We start from the raw sequence: 17,860 nt of genomic DNA, 5'->3' as shown, positions 1-17,860 counted from the left end.
GAAACTCACAAGAACAGTGTAACTATGGTAACCACTACCTTGTTTACCTCTGACTATAAAATAAAGGCTCAGTTTGCCTCTGGATCTTTCTCTGTGGCCTCAGCCAGGCACAGGAAGATACATGGAGACTAAAGAGAGCTATGCTGATCATCTGAACGTTGTCTCCATGTAAATCATTCTTTGCCGACTCCGTCCACACCTTTGGGAACCCCTGGCCCGCTGGGGCTGGACCCTGGCAGACCGTGGCATGCGGGAGAAAGAATTTTCAATAACCACAAGAGGCTCACCCCAATGACATCAACTGGTGCCCCACCTTGATCTGGCACCTTTGCTCACCTGCTCCACCATCCTACCATGGCCAACATTTGCCATGTTCTGTGCTCTGCCGCCTGCTGCCAACGCCTGTCCGCCATGTTCCATGCGTGCCCCCTGGTGGTCAGTGCACGTCATAACGACCTGTTGTTTGGTTGTTCGGTTGTTCCACCGTTCAGTCTATTTGCATATTAGCCTTTTATTATATAGGATTGTACATGCACTCAGTAACTCCCCAAAGGAAAGAAGGCAGAGTAAATGGAATACATTTTCCCCCAGTTTGTGTCACTTGATCAAAAGTATAGAATTTTCTTAGTAATAGTTGTGAACAAATGTGAACAAAGTAGTAAAAGGCAAATTCTGTTCATTCAAAGCCATTCATTTTGATACCATAAGAAGTATTCAATCATGTCATTATGCATGGGTGTTTTCAAAGGGTTGGGTGAGGGAAGGGTTGATCCTAGAATCTTGCTAGTAAGTCTCAATGTATAACCTCTAGTTAGCTTCACAAATATAAAATTTTATACAATCGCCAAACACTGAAAAAAAATATGTAGCCCTGGCCAGGTGGCCCAGTTGATTGGAACATTGTCCCATACACCAAAATGTTGCTGATTCGATTCCATGTCTGGGCGAGTATGGAAGGTAACTGATCGATGTTTCTCTCTTACATCAATATTTCTCTCTCTCTCCCCCACCTTCCTCTCTCTACAATCAATAAAAATATCCTCAGGTGAGGATTAAAAACTTTTTGAAATAAAAGTATATTATTAATATACTACAGGCCCAGTGTATGACATTGGTGCACTATGGGAGGGGGGAGGCCTCAGCCCAGCTTGTACCCTCTCGCAGTCCAGGACCCCTCAGGGGAATGTTTGCCTGCTGGCTTAGGCCCTCTCCCTCCTAAGCTGGCAGGCGGACATCCCCCCGAAGGTTCCTTAGTGCTGCCGCGGAGGCAGGAGAGGCTCCCGCCACCACAACTGTGCTCCCCAGCCATGAGCCTAGCTTCTGGCCGAGTGGCACTCCCCCTGTAAGAGCACACTGACCACCAGGGGACAGCTCCTGCAATTAAGCATCTGCTCCCTGGTGGTCAATGCGTGTCATAGTGACCAGTAGTTCCACTATTCGGTCTATTTGCATATTAGCCTTTTATTACATAGGATTATATAGGATATACATTATACACTGACAACTCTGAATCCTGCCCAGATGTCTCAAATATGGATATCTTTTGAGGATTCAAGTGTAATCTTCTAATGGTAAGTGAAAAAAAAGATGCAGAACTATATTTCACATGATCCTTTTTGTGTAAATTAACTTTAAAAACAGATTATTTAAATGATTATATTATGCATAAAAGTTTTGTCTGTAAGGAAATACAAGGAGAAATGGTTAGTATTAGTTATTTTTGGCACTGACTTTGGGGCACTATGAAAGAGAGTTTCGCTCCTCCTTTTGAACTTTTTTGTTTTATTTGAATTTCCTAGCCATAAACTTGTATTGCCCTTTCTAAAAATGTCAATAGAGCTACTAGAGTGGTGGGTTTATGGGCCATTTTATATTTCCTTCTTTATATACTTATCTGTATTTATTTTCTTTTTAACATAAAAGTTTTATTAAATAAATACATGTATTGTCATGTAAAATTCGCTGAACAAAGGACATTCTATAATTTAAAAAAACAAACCCTCTGCAGCTTTTGATTTGCAATGGGTGATCCAGCTAGAATTAAAGTCAAAGTGGCAATCACAGTTTAAATGCACATACACACATACACACAGATTTTCAGGGCATAGGTTCTGCTTCTCTATATTTATAAAACCTAATAAATGTTGTTTAAAAGAGAGAAAGGTGTGTCACCTTTGTAAACAAAGAACAGTACATTCATTTGTCATAGTCAGAAATCCCAAAGCTTGTATGTAGGAGACAATCAGCAGTAGGCAAATCCCACAGTTGACCCTTAAGTTCTTTCTTATACACATTTTGATAATTACCTCAAGTTGCATAATATCTACTTCTTTTCCTCTTAAAAGAAGAGATAGGAGTGATTTAAGCCTCTTTTAGGGTCCATCAAGACAGAGAACGCATTCTATTCTTTTCAAATCCTTAGTATGGAATAGAGCACCTGGCACAGAGCAATCCCTTAATAAGTTACTGTTCAATGTATGGTGAATGGATATTAACTACTTACAAGACAAGTCAATTTTTAGTTTATCTTTCATGGCGACACTTCCGGATCGTATAATTTCTCTGACAGTAGCAGCATGTTCCTAAAAAGGAGATAAATTGACAAATTAGAAAGATTGTCTACTTGGCAGTTAATAGAACAGATATGTCAGAGACAGTCCTTCTTTAAAAAACCGTTAAACCTCCCAAACATTAGGAACAATGCCATGTACCATGAGATACCATGCATTGTGCAGGTCAATTTAGGATGAGGTGAACTCTAATATCATTGTTGACTTTTAGTAGCTACAGTCAATGCCTTCTCCTAGTTCTATATTCCTGCCTCTCACTGCTGCCCTTCAGTTATTGTTGCTAAAGAAAGGTTTAGCTGCAGTTTACTGAGTACATTAATTAACCCTAATGGGGGAAATAACTTTCTGAAGCCCATCTTAATATAGTTTTGTAGACTAAATAATACTTGAATATAGGTCTCAATGGGTGGGTGGGGGGAAACCTAACACATTGTTGACAGGAGCTTCAACAGCCTTGCATGGTGATCAATTTGAAGAACATGGTCCTTCTCACTAACCCTTTTGAGGTGACAGAAAGGATTTCAGTAGAGTTTTATCTTGGCTGTCCAATGAGCAAGCTGTTGATACTGAATCCATCATTGTCACAATTGTTTGCCAGGAAATCAACCCACATGATAGGTGGTATGTGCAGGACAAAAAAAATGCTGCTAAAAGAGTACACACTGGGATAGGACTGCTTAATAGAACATGATTCCTGGGAAACAAATGTTCTCAGTTTTTATAGCCTACCTTAAATAGAAATGGTACAGAATCCAAGCAGAGCTAATACTTATGCACTGAAGATATTTGCTCTGAAATACAAGGGTTTCTTACCGGAGGCAGACGCCATATAAACTGGTTCTCAATTTCATAAGGAGGTTCATGCTGGTGTTTACTCATCTCTGGTTTTTGAGTTCATGAAAACAAAAACAAAACCAACAGAAAGTCACCAAAAACTCCTCTTGTTCCCTCTGCTGATCACTTCTGGTAGTACTGGTTAAATTATACAAGGCCCGGCCCATAATCCTCACTGGAATGATGTGTGTGTACAGTTCTGAAATACCTTATTTGAAATAACTTTATTATTTTTTAAAAGTTCTTTATCTTCCCTACAATACTTGAAGATTTTCAAAAATCAATCCAAATAGCATAACAAATAAAATAAGAGCTGTTATAAAACATGATTTGGTATTTTTAATGATAATTTTAGACTCTCAGATAAAGGACCACAATTTCACCAATTGTAAGTGAAGGGGGTAAGTGAAAGGTATGTGAAACAAACTACATTCCTCTGCAGGGAGGGTGCCAACCAAAGTCGGAAACCAACCCCCAAACCACTGGCAGAAAGTTTCTATGATTATTAGAAAGAAACAAAAGCTAAATTTTCAATATTTTATTCACTATAATTGATTGGTAGGAATTAAGCCCATAGGAGAGCCAGTAGCTTTTATGACTCTAGACTAGAGCCAGCATAAATAGCTCAGATCTACCTTTCAAAAAGTCCAGTTCTTACGGCTATCTATATGAGTACAACTAACTTCATTGAATAGACATTCCTGAAAGGTAATATGAAAGACTGTAAAATCCAATTTGATTTATTCATTGCTAGCCTTTACTGCGTGCATTCTGTGTGTAGGCACTAAATTGAGTGTGTTAGGTCTATTATTTCGTATACGCCTCACAACCACCAGTTATTTGAAACACCCCTAAAAGTTATTTAAAGGAATCCTAAGACAGATCCATTTATATTTAAAAGTACACCTTCTGTAAAGTGAATAATCCTAAGTTAATCTTTATTTTTTCATTTTATTTTCCATCTATTTTTGATAGATCTTAAGTAGTTTGCATTTGGGGTTTTAGGGCTCTCACTTTTTCTGAGGAAACTTTTCTCAAAAGTGGAAAGAAAACAATGTACATATATGAAACCTGACAAAGTTTTATTAGGTTCTAAGAACATTATACAATATACCAAGTTATAAAATCTTATACCATTGATTAATGTACAGCTCCTAATACTCTGTAAACCATTATCTGGGCTCTGAGTTTTGAACTTGAATATCATTTAAAAGCACTGGAACCTTTTTTAAAAAAATCACATACAAGTTAGTCTGAGACCTTATTATGGTGAAATCATTCACCAGTTATAATTCCAACCCTTTAATATTACTTCAGAAACTATCAGAAATGCATAGAAAGCACAAGAGAAGCCAGCAGTGGAAAAGCAGGCAGCCAGGATGAGAGAGAGAAAAGGACGGGGAAAGAGAGACATTGCTTATTTGTGATAATCATTTTTTTCTCCCTGCTTCATACAGTTATACACAGGGGGTGTTAATTAAAATATAGCAAATTAAATTAAAAATCTTGGGGCTGAGAACATTGCATAACAGAATAAAAAGTAACCAACACTTAAGATTGGGAGCAGAAATACAGCTATTTGAAGAACTGGCTGCTAAGCAAGATTTTATCAGATCAGTAGTAACTTTTAGAGTTCTCAGCAGAACTAAGAGTAGGACATTTTGTTCATTTCAATGCCTTTATTTTGTGAAAGAAAGAATGTAAAAAGGAAAACTTTCAGTGAAGGTGGGAAAATAGGGTTGAAATGAGTTTTTAATATGTTTTAAAATTTGTTACCTGCATTTAACCAAATGAACTGGTTGTTTCGTATTTAAGAAAAGGCATCCACTTTTTCTGGCAAGCATTCTTTGATACATAATTAAATTAATGGGACCTCTCTCCACCATTCATTACCCCCAAGCTCCATCTAGCTTCAGTGAAATTAGATTTGGAATTAGGATTATAGCTAGGTGGAAGGCACCAGACAACATGCTCCAGGCAGCCTAAGTCAGCATCAGCCAAAATTCGCATTTTCTCAAGTTCATAGCCGCGGGCTGCAGTTTGGAGGCAATGACCCTCCATCCTTATTCCAGGGGCACTAAGCTTCCAAGGGAAGAGCCCAGCTCATAGACTTGAAGGTTCCGGCCTTCGAGCCTCGCCGTCTAGGCTAGCAGGGAGGGAAGCACCGTGCGCTGACACACAGCACTAACCAGCCCCAGAACCCTCCGCCTGACCAACTCACCTGCTCCTCCTCTGACTCGCAATGGCACCCGAAAGGCCGAGCGGGGAAGACACCCTTCTCTGCCCTGGTGGTTCTGAAGGGGGCGTGAGTAGGCTACAGGGAAGCAAGCCATGGAATCCGACGGCAGGCGGCGGGTGGATTGTGTAGCCACAGGTAGCAGCAGAGTGCACAGCCCCTCCCCACTAGCCACGCCTCCGCTGCCGCCTGCTGGAGCTGACAGACAAGTGGCCTCGAGGCGGCAGCCAGATCGTCGCGTGCCGGGTGGGGGTGAGGGTGGGGTTGGGGGAAAAGTCTCAAGAGGCTCAGGCCGCTCTGGGGTCTCGAGGAACAAGGCTTCAGAACAAATTCTCTTGGCACGGGGCAACCTTCAGAGTGGCCACAGGACTTTTACCAGTGCACAGCGATATTTGTAAAAAGGGTGGCACATTTGGTTGCTGCTCGCCGGATGACAAATATGCCACTACGCAAACCCATGAAATAATTAGAATCCCGCCCAAACTATGTAACATATTAGCCGTCCCGTCTCCTCCACAGAGTCATTATTTTACATCTTTGGACAGGAACACAAGTTACACCAATTTCTCCTCAAGGGGGTCGCACAGTTCAAATAAACTCCCAAAAATATCCTTAATATTTTTTTTTTTTTTGGCGGGGCTGGAACGTAAACCACTTACCTTGCCTTCCCGTTAAGTTTTCCAGAGGAGGTCTGGCAGCGGCCTGGGCATCACCTTGGGTGCCGACGTAGGCATCAGTTTGGGCGCCATGGCCGACAAGAGTTGAGGTGCTTTGCTCACCCGCAATTTGGGTTCTGTAGTCACTGGCAGTTTTAGTTCCCGAGTCGACAACAATTTTGGGCTCTTGGAAACTTATAGTTTCTGATATTAACGTTTTTAGTTTTGAATTACGTTCCGACAGTTGGGAGAACTGTCCCTCAGGGTACTCCATGGTCTGTCTACTTGAGGTACTAAAATGGCTCCCTGCTCAGTCATGTGACTTGAACCGTTCTAGTACTTTCCTAACATGATGTCAAAGGCATCCTCCTTAAAGGCATAGGGATAATATTAGAGCTATTGTGGGTTCCTGTTAGAGATTATAGTCACGAAGTCTCTACTGCCTAACACTTATCCAAACTAAATTATAATATTTTTGGAACACTAATTATTGTGCAATCATTTCTTTTGAATAAGTGATTTTTTTCATTTAGTGAAACTAAATTACCAGAGCTTCAAACCTGGATAAAATTGCTTTTGGTCCTTATTAGAATTCATCCACCTGGCCTTGAGGCTACTACATCAATGGTTATAATACAAAATATACCATGAAATTTGGCTTTCATTTACTGTATAATATTCGTGAAGGCATATATTACATCAAAATACAATTTTTATGTAATAACTCAAAGGAAAATAATTATATTTTTGGTCACTGAGATAGTTGAGTGATTGTGTGTTTTGAATCATATGGGCAATGTGAATTGAGTAATTAACTTTCCTTGTGATGGCTGCTATGATGCTCAGAACCCATTTTGCAACACACCTCTAAAAACTGTGAACCTTATTGGCATATGTTGATATTTCTTTTTATCTTAAACAGTCTCTCCAAATTCCCTAATTTTTATTTTGTGTGATAAGTAACACTGAAAGCTGCTTCAAAACCTTTTAAAAAGTGGATTCAATATAAATATTAGATAATTTAAAAATAGAACTCTAATATGTAAATCTTTAGACAATAAAAAAAATAGAGCTCTTGCAAAATTGTCACAGGGGGCATCCCTGTGGGTGGAGGTGGGGAGCATAGCTCACTTATAATTCAATCACCTGACAAATGTTAAGAATCTAATGTGCCAAGCATGATTTTTTTAAAAAGTTAGTTAACTGACCCGTGTCACAATCTAGTAAATGCTTAAAATATGGTAAGAGATAATTAAAATATAGTAAGAGTTCATTAAAATATGGTAAGAGTTAAATAATTAAAAATATGGTAAGAGTTCCATCCATGCTGTGGCAAATGGTAAGAATTCCTTCTTTTTTACAGCAGCAGAGTATTCCATTGTGTAGATGTACCACAGTTTTCTAATCCATTAATCTGTTGATGGGCACTTAGGCTGTTTCCAAATTATGCTAAGTGAAATAAGCCAGTCAGAGAAGGATAAATACCACACGATCTCGCTCATTTGTGGAATATAATGAACAACATAGACTGATGAACAAGGACAGATCGAGAGACGGAGAGGCATTTATCAGACCGTCGGGCCTCGGAGGAAAGGTAAGGGAGGGTGGGGGTAAGGGGGAAGAGATCAACCAAAGGACTTATATGCAAGCATATAGACCTAACCAATGGACACAGACACCAGGGGGGTGAGGGCATGAGTGGGGGTGTAACGTGGGGATAAGGACACATATGTAATAACTTAATCAATAAAAAATTAAAAAAAGATATGGTAAGAGTTAATTAACTGACCCATGTCACACATCTATTAAATGCTTAAAATATGGTAACAGTTTCATGGAAGAAGGTAAAACTTAAAATACAGGCATACACATTATGTAATTTTCCCCTACTGCCAGATTTCCCACCCCTTTTTAAGGAAGAAGGGAATAAAAAGTGCAAAAGAGAAAAGTCGTGAATTATGATTTCTCTTGGTAGGGGAGAACTGATCCCAGAAGTAACACCGACATATAAATAACCTGTCATATACATACTATCGTGTTGTCAAATATATACAGAATATATTTCTAGGTTCTGTTCTGTCCTGTTGCTGTCTTTCTGATAAGTTCTTCTGGACCCATCTCCTCCAAAACCCTCCTCCCCTCCCCCAACTAAGCTTCAACCAGTTTCATCATTATAGCAAATATGTACTTACATGTATTCCAACAGAAATTTATTGCATTATATTCCAGAAACTTATCAAAAGTTAAAATAGCTAACATTCATTGAATGCTTATTAGGCACTCTACTCTTTGCTAAGTACTCAATATGTATTATATTATTTAACCCTCATAATTGCTCTGTGAGTTTGGTTTGACTATGATACTGGGGTTGTTATTTTAGATGAGTAAACTGAGATTTTAAAAAGTTAATTAACTGACCCATGTCACACATATAGTAAATGGACTTAATTTAAGTCCAGTCTTATTTGACTCTGTGTCTATGTCTACATTCTCAGACCTCCCCTATATAATTACATTTGCAGTTATTCTCCATTCCCCACTCCCCACAGCCCCTGGAAACTTCTATTTTGCTTTCTGTCTATGAATTTGCCTATTCTAGATACCTCGTATAAAGCAGAATTATACAATGTTTGTCCTTTTGTATCTGGCTTCTTCACTTAGCATAATGTTTTCAAGGTTCACCCATGTTGTAGCATTATCAGAATTTCATTTCTTTTAAAGGCTGAATAACATTCCATTATATGGATACTAGAGGCCCAGTGCATGAAATTATGTGCAGGTTGGGTCCCTAGGCCTAGCCTGCGATCAGGGCCATCTTCTGCCGGCTCACCAGTCCCCAGTCCCACCCCGCCGCCACCCATCCTGGTTCCCTGTTCGCCATCCTTTGATCGGAGATGTGGTCAATGCACCTCATAGCGACTGGTTGAGCAGTTATTCTGGTCGTTACACCGTTATGGTTGCTGGGCTTTTATTATATAGAATACCACATTTTGTTTATCCATTCTTCTGTCAATGGACATTTGGGATATTTCCATCTTTTGGATATTATGAATAATGCTATGAACATTGGTGAACAAGTATTTGAGTCCTTGCTTGCAATTGTTTGAGGTATATATGCAGAAGTGGAATTGTTGGATCATATGGTAAATCTGTTGAACTTTTTGAGGAACCACAAAACCATTTTCCATAGTGGCTGCACCATTTTACATCCCACTAACAATGCATACAATTTCAGTTTCTCTACATCCTCACCAACACTTACTATTTTCCACTGAAAAATAAAAATAGCTATCCTAATGGGTAGCTATTGTGTTTTTTAAGCATTCATATCTATCTTTATTATCTATATACATAAAAGCCTAATTTGCAATTTGTTCCCTTGGGAGTTCGACCGGGAGCCTGGGAGTTCGATCACTCGCTATGACATGCACTGACCACCAGGGGGCAGCGTGGAATGAAGGAAGGCCCTGGCCAGCAGTCAGCAGCTGGGGAAGGGAGACCCTGGCTGGCAGCCAGAAGGCCCCGATCAACTCTGATTGCTGGCCAAGCCTAGGGACCTTACCCGTGCACAAATTTCATGCACCAGGCCTCTAGTATGTATTATATGTATTTTAAACAAATCCCTAAAACATTACAGAAGAGCAATCACATTCATTCCCTGAAATAACACTCTTCTCAAAGTAGCTTACACAGAACACTCATATAGCCATCATTACTATTATGGTTTTGATTTGCATTTTCATAATAGCTAGTGATGTTGAGCATCTCTTCATGTGATAATTGACCATGTGTATATGTTCTTTGGAGAAATGTCCATTCAGGTCCTTTGCCCATTTTTTAAATTGAATTGGCTGATTTATTATTTTATTATTGTTATTATTTTTGCTGTCATTGACTTATAGGAATTCTTTATATATTCTGGAAACTAACCCCTTATCATATATTGTTTGAAAATATTTTCTCCCAGTCTCTGGATTGTGTTTTTTTCCCCATAATCTTGATAGTATCTTTTAATGCACAAAAACTTTAATTCTGATGGCATTCAATTTATCTTTTTTCTTTTCGTGCCTATAATTTTGATGTCATATGCAAGAAATCATTACCAAAACCAACACCATGAAGATTTTCCATGTTTTCTTCTAAGCATTTTACAGTTTTAGGTCTTATGTTTACATCTTTAATCCATTTTGAGTCAATTTTGTATATAGTGTAAGGTCAGAGTTCAATTTCCTTCTTTTGCATATGGATATCCTATCCAGTTTTCCTAAAACCAACTTTTGAATAGATTGTCTAAGTTTCTACTTCATCTTTTAAAAATGTTTTTATTTTATTTATTTATTTACTACTCAGTATTTATTTATTTTTTAATATACTTTTATTGATTTCAGGGAGGAAGGGAGAGGGAGAGATAGAAACATCAATGATGAGAGAGAATCATTGATCAGCTGACTCCTGCTGCCTCCTACTGGGGATTGAGCCCGAAACCCGGGCATGTGCCCTTGACCAGAATTGAACCGGAGACCCTTCAGTCCTCGGGCTAATGCTCTATTCACTGAGCCAAACCAGCTAGAACTAAAAATGTATTTATTTATTTATTTAGAGAGAGAAAGGGATAGTTAGAGAAAGAGAGAAATATTGATGAGAGACAAACATTGATCAGCAACTTCCTGCACACCCCCCTACTGGGAATGGAGCCTGCAACTTGGGCATGTGACCTAACTGGGAATCCAACCAGTGACCTCTTTTTTCTTTGCATGCCTTATAATTTTTCTTTAAAGCTAGTTATTTTTAGTGTTATAATATGATAATTCTTGATATACGATTCCCCCCTTTCCAGGGTTTGTTTCCTTTCCTGTTGTGGGTTGTTTGTTTAATGACTTTTCTAAAATATTTTGTAAAGTTTCTATTCTGCAATGTGGTCAGTAAAGTTTGTATTCCATTAGCTTAGTAATCAACTAGTTGTTGTTGTTGTTTTTTAATCCTCACCAGAAGACATTTTTTCCATTGATTTTTAGAGAGAGTGGAAGGGAGGGGGAGAGACAGAGAAAGAGAAACACCAATGTGAGAGAGACATGTCGATTGGTTGCCTTCTGCACGTGCCCTGGCTGGAATCAAATCCAGGACCCTTCAGTCCATCGGCCAATGCTCTAACTGCTGAGCAACTGGTTAGGGCTCAGGTAGTATTTTGACAGAATTGTCTTAAATGCCTGGAGCCAAGAAAAGAAAAAGAGAAAGAAAACAATGCTCTTCCAATTTTTGCAGATCACCTCTGTGTTGTGAGATTCCTTCAATGCTTAGCCAATCCATTTACAACTCCACCTTAGCCTTCAGTTCTGACTTTTTTACTGCAATGTAGCTGCCTTTTTCTCCATTAAGATTTCCTCTGGTTCTACATTTATTTTTACTACATTCCAGAGTTCTACATAAGTTGACAGTTTTTGTCAGGGTATTAGTTGTTTTTGTGGAGAGACAGAACCCTGGAATTACCTACTCTGCCATATTTTGGTGATGCCCCTCATAAATATAGTTGATGTAAACTTTTTAAGTCTTTTTTAAATTTAAATTCTTTATTGTTTAAAGTATTACATGAGTCTCCTTTTTCCCCCATTGACCTCTCCCACCCCCCAGCACATGCCCTCACCCCCCTAGTGTCTGTGTCCATTGGTTATGCTCATATGCATGCATACAAGTCCTTTGGTTGATCTCTTACTCCTTCACCCCCGCCTTCCCTCATAGGTTGGATAGTCTGTTCTATGCTTCTATGTCTCTGGTTCTATTTTTGTTCATCAGTTTATGTTGTTCATTATATTCCACAAATGAGTGAGATCATGTGATATGTATCTCTCTCTGACTGGCTTATTTTGCTTAGCATAATGCTCTCCAGTTCCATCCATGCTGTTGCAAATGGTAAGAATTCCTTCTTTTTTTACAGCAGCTTAGTATTTCATTGTATAGATGCACCAGTTTTCTAATCCACTCATCTGCTGATGGGCACTAAGGCTGTTTCCAAATCTTAGCTATGGTAAATTGTGCTGCTATGAACATAGGGGTGCATATATCCTTTCTGATTGGTGTTTCTATTTTCTTGGGATATATTCCTAGAAGTGGGATTACTGGGTCAAATGGAAATTCCATTTTTAATTTTTTGAGGAAACTCTATATTGTTTTCCACAGTGGCTGCACCTGATGTAAACTTTTGATTAGTTTCCAGAGTTCTTATAAAGTTGATGTTGACTTGACCAGTTTACTTGCTGCTTTTGTGAAGGGAAAGACTTTTGGTGTTTCCCACTCTGACATTTTCGCTGATATCACACAAACATAAGAATTCAAAATCTGGGCAAATTGTCCATTATAGCAATATTTTTAATCCTCACCTGAGGATATGTTTTTATTGATTTAAGAGAGAGAGAGAGAGAGAGAGAGAGAGAGAGAGAGAATCATCAATGTGAGAAACAACGAACGATCGGTTGCCTCCGGTACACGTCCCAACCAGGGGTTGAACCTGCAACCTAGGCATGTGCCCTGAGCAGGAATCAAACTCATCCTTTTGGTGTATGGGATGATGCTCCAACCAGCTGAGCCACCTGGCTAGGGCCCCATCTTAGTATTTTATTCAACCAGAGAATCATTGCTGGAAGGAGACAATGTCTGGCCACTTTGACTTCTACATTGGCCTATTCTAGGCTCTCAGCTACAGCATTTTCGTTGGAGGAAGCTGTATATTAAAGAAGATAGGCCTTGCCCACCCGGCCAGCATAGCTCAGTGGGTTGAGTGTCCTCCCATGCACCAAGAGGTTGCTGCCTCGATTCCTGGATCAGGGCATATGGTTGGGTTGTGGACGCAAATCCCAGTAAGGGGTGTGTAGGAAGCAGCTGATTGATGTTTCTCTATCATAAATATTTCTATCTCCTCTTCCTCCCCTTCTCCCTCTCTCTAAAAAAAATCAATAAAGGCATATTAAAAAAAGAAGAAGATAGACCTTATTAAAGTGACCTGTGGCAGTTCTATTTGAGCAATCTCTACATTTTTTTAAAAGTTTATTTAGCTTTTCTTCTCTTCCTCTTGCCTTTCTTTTCCATTAGCATATTTTCTTCCGTGTAATTTTCTGTATGCTCTGATTTTGTTTGCAGGTAACACACATGTTAATTTTATTATTCAAAAATTAAGCCTTTTCTAAAACAGGTTTTTAGCCCAGCCAGTGTTGCTCAGTGGTTGACTTATGAACCAGAAAGTCAGTTTAATTCCAGGTCAGGGCGCATGCCCAGGTTGTGGGCTCAATCCCCAGTGTGGGACTGCAGGATGCAGCCAATCAGTGATTATCTTTCATCATTGATTTTTCTATCTCTCCCTCTCCCTTCCTCTCAAAATCAATAAAAATATATCTAAATAAATAAATAGGTTTTTAAAAAATGAGAGGGAAAAGATTCGAGCTTACATAGAACAGTTACATTTTTCAATTGTCTTTTTATCTGGCGATAATATAAATAATTTTAGTATTGCTTTATTTTATTTCAGAGTTCTAAAATTGATAGATTAATAATTTTTCTGCCATTCTTTAGGTCATGGTGGTCATACATACCTGAAAGAATGATTCTGGTGGGTTGGGCTAATGTTCAGTAAGTGCTTTTCAATTTACAATCTATTGAAGTTATATTTAACCCAATGATATATTTTTTTAAGTTTGTTTTTTCATGGATCCCAGGTTTAGAATAAGCCAACAAGATTCAGAGTATTTTTTCTTTTCCCAGATATTTTCAGTAAAATCCTACTTCCTCCCATAATTACATACACACTCACATACTAGTACACAGACATACTCATATGAGCATACTTTTCTATAACGAAAAATTACCTCAAGAACATATTTCTGTCTTTGCTCTACATTCAGGTCCATTTCTATGTGACTAAGTCAAAAGCAAATTTAACTTCAGCTTCCGTTGCCTTGGCTGAGAGTTACAGTTGGATATTACTGTTCAAAGCCTGCGCTATAGAGAAGCAACATTCCTAGGAAAATTATCCTAATGGGGGGGGGGCATCCTAGGAACAAATAACAGAAAGTGACAAGGATAAAGTTGATATCAATTTCTAGAAATTGAGATTGAGTCTTTCAATAAAATCTTGCATTTTTGTTCTTTTCTTCTGGCAGAAGTAGAGCTTTCTTAATCATAGTAAAATAGAAATTAAATGCTTTCTGCTGTTCTTTGCTCTGGAAAACATGATGCATTTGTTCCTTATTAACCACTAATTTGTGCACATTTACTGACACTTTGATTAGTCTGTCATAACATATTAGAAACTCTCAACCTAAAAAAAATCAATCTTTTTTAAAATTTATCTTTATTTTTTTAAAATATATTTTATTGATTTTTTACAGAGAGGAAGGGAGAGGGATAGAGAGTTAGAAACATCGATCAGCTGCCTCCTGCACACTCCCTACTGGGGTTGTGCCCGCAACCAAGGTACATGCCCTTGACCTGAATCGAACCTGGGACCCTTGAGTCCGCAGGCTGACGCTCTAGCCACTGAGCCAAACCGGTTAGGGCGAAACATTTATCTTTATTTTTGAAAGTATTACAGATGTCCCCCTTTCTCCCCCTCATTGACCCCTTCTCCCCACTGTTCCTGCCCTCCAGGCCTTCACCACGCTATTGTCTGTGTCCATGGATTATGCATATATGCATATCAATTTTTGATAAATCTCTTCCCATCCCCTCTCCCGGAAACTATCAATCTTGACTCACTAGAATAATGATAAAATCTACTAGGGCATCAGTAAGAACTATCCTGTTTTACAGCTGTTGGGATTTATTTAAATGGGAAAAAAGGATATTGCTAAATTGGAATTCAATACAAGTACAGAGTTTATGCAGCACAAATGTATGCTTTTGATTCTTTACATGGGCTGGACTTAACTTTACGAAGTGTAGTATATGTAAAAATTGGACAGATATGCCAAGTTTTGTGTATAGTCATGTTCTCTCACTTAACCCTGAACGTTGTGACCCCTTTGTAGTGGGAATTGGAGAAACTGCCAATTTTGTAGGCTGTGCCTTTGCCCTAGCAACCCCTGGGTGCACTAAGTATATGTCAGGCAAGCAGATGTTTTATCTGGTACTTCTGTTAGCATCATCATAGTTTTTACTCCAGCTTTCTCATTCTTATTTTTTAAATATATATTTTTATTGATTTCAGAGAGAGGAAGGTAGAGGGAGAGAGAGGTAGAAACATCAATGATGAGAGAGAATCATTGATGGACTGCCTCCTGCATGCTCCCTACTAGGGATCAAGCCTGCAACCTGGGTAAGTGTCCTGATAGGGAATCAAACCTTGACCTCCTGGTTCATAGGTCAACGCTCAATCACTGAGCCATACTGGCTGGGCGTCTCATTCTTATTTTAATTCTTATACTATTAGTTCTGTTAGTATTTTACTTCTGCTGAGAATGATCTTTTATTTTCCTTATATCTTTCTTTACTTAGGAGTAAATTTAATTTTTAGAGTGTTCAAAAGATACTATATATTTCAGTGAATATTTGCCCAGGTATAAAGCCCACCAACTATAATATTGCTTAAATTGTTACTTCTGCAATAATTTTTCTTTAGTTTAATTTGTCTGCCCTATATGCCTTTGCTGCTTCTTTGTTCTGAGGAGCTTCCCAGTGAATTAAATTAACAACCATTTCTTATTTCCTATTGAAACACTAAAAAAAATCTATGTGGTGTAAGAAAGTTGTAATGAACTAGTCATTTTTACCACTTTTCCAAGAACTGTCTAGCTTAATTCTTGAGAAAGAATTCTAAGTTTATTTACCTTTTATCTGTTTCTTCATAATTCAGTGTTATGATCTTACTATTTGAATGGATAATTCAATATGCATGGGAACATGGGCTTCATCCTAATTATTCAGGGCTCTGTAATAATGGTGATCTATACCCAACACGCGGAGAAGAGTTCTACCTAGTTGCAGATGACAGAGAAACAGAAATATTCAGATACTGATTTAAAAACTAGAACATAATTTCTGGTTAAAAATCACTTTTTGATTTTTATTTTAAAATTACATAATAACAAGTTAGACTATGACCAAATGTGGTTTATTCCAGGGATGAGGGTGATTAGATGTAAGAAAATTTATCATCATAATCTATTATATCGCTAAATTAAAGGAGAAAGCCCTATGATCACATAGATAAATAGTGAAGAGGAATTTGAAAAGTAAGTTATCAGGAATTCCTAATAAAAACTCTAGGTAAAATAAGAATAGGGAAAAAATTAACAAAAATTAACTCAAAATGGATAAAAGACTGAAAGAATAAATTACATAGAAGAAAACAGATACTAAACTTATGGACCTTGTTGCTGCTGCTGCTTAAAGACCTGGGAAAATGCTGTTTTATGTTGCTTCTGCTAAGTAGTTTGACCGCTCTCAACAGCTAGGAACCACTTTATGCTATTTTTTTAAAACCTGGACTTTACAGGAGGTATACATTTTGAATCCCAAGCTTGTGTGAAAGCAGGCTTGAAGTTACAAATCCTCACAGGGAAACCTTTTTTCTGCCTTCCCAGATCCCAGGTCATCTCCCTATGCTAGTGAATTTTTGTTCAGATTTTTGTTTAGTTTATCCTTATCTATGGTGTAGTCCTTTGAAAGTCTCAACTTTCTATAGGCGCCTAAGTTCCAAAACCCCTGCCTTACTTAGTCCTAAGGCTCTTTCTCCTGCCTCTACATTGCCATCAAAACCTAAGCACCTGCCCTAGCCTGTTTGGCTCAGTGGATAGAGCGTCGGCCTGCGTACTAAAGGGTCCCAGGTTCAATTCCTGCCAAGGGCACATGCTTGGGTTGCAGGCTTGATTCTGTGCCCCCCCCCCCGAGTAGGGGGTGTGCAGGAGGCAGCCGATCAATGATTCTCTCTCATCATTGATGTTTCTCTCTATCTCTCTCCCTTCGTCTCTGAAATCAATTTAAAAAAATATTTTAAAAATCACCAAACCTAAGCACCTTACTTAATAGATAATCAAGCCACCTGGACCCCACCATCAGAGCAGCTAAGACTTCTAACCCTGACTAAAAGCTCTGGTTTTCCGCTTTTCATTTTGTGTTGAGACTCATAGTGATTTCCTTTACTTGCCTGAAAACTCATCTGTACATTTAAAAGGACATTATATTTTATTCCAAATTTTTAAGTGTTTTGTACTGTGGAAGGATTTTTAAGTTATTTTGGTCACTAAATTACTGGAAATACACATCATATATTATTTTTAAAGGAAAATAATCTTAGGATGGCAGGCAGCATTGGCTTAGACATTAATTCTTTATTTAAAAGACCATCTCCCTTTCTTTCATAGAAGAATGTAAATGGATTTTTTCTGCCCTATTTCATCATCTTTAAACTATTTTTGCTTGTGTAAAAAAAGGAAACAAAATTGTCAACTTACCAGTTATCTTAGGTCTGCTGCCTCTTTTACTTTTATTTTTTATCCTAATCTTGGCACATTTTGCAGAATACCAGCTTTGGTGCCAGGTGTCTTTGTGTGTGTGTGTGTGTGTGTGTGTGTGTGTGT

The 17,860-nt window shown here is 38.4% G+C and overlaps 1 protein-coding gene across 2 annotated transcripts in view; it reads right to left on the bottom strand.

The window, feature by feature from the left end:
• TAF7L (TAF7-like RNA polymerase II, TATA box binding protein (TBP)-associated factor, 50kDa) overlaps positions 1 to 5,692 on the bottom strand; it is a 22,770-nt gene extending 17,078 nt beyond the window's left edge. For both annotated transcript variants that reach the window (XM_014542611.1, XM_014542610.1), the window contains exons 1-3: positions 5,626 to 5,692; positions 3,384 to 3,451; positions 2,504 to 2,582 (exon numbers count right to left, since the gene is read on the bottom strand). In XM_014542611.1, coding sequence (XP_014398097.1) covers positions 2,504 to 2,582; positions 3,384 to 3,449 — 145 coding nt within the window. In that variant the 5' untranslated portion in view covers positions 3,450 to 3,451; positions 5,626 to 5,692. The remainder of the gene's footprint in view (positions 1 to 2,503; positions 2,583 to 3,383; positions 3,452 to 5,625) is intronic.
• Between the last annotated feature and the right edge of the window lie 12,168 nt (positions 5,693 to 17,860).

The sequence above is a fragment of the Myotis brandtii genome, unplaced genomic scaffold (assembly GCF_000412655.1).
Source record: "Myotis brandtii unplaced genomic scaffold, ASM41265v1 scaffold305, whole genome shotgun sequence".
In the NCBI taxonomy this organism is placed as follows: Eukaryota; Metazoa; Chordata; class Mammalia; order Chiroptera; family Vespertilionidae; genus Myotis; species Myotis brandtii.
This window is presented reverse-complemented; position numbering and strand designations above follow the sequence as displayed.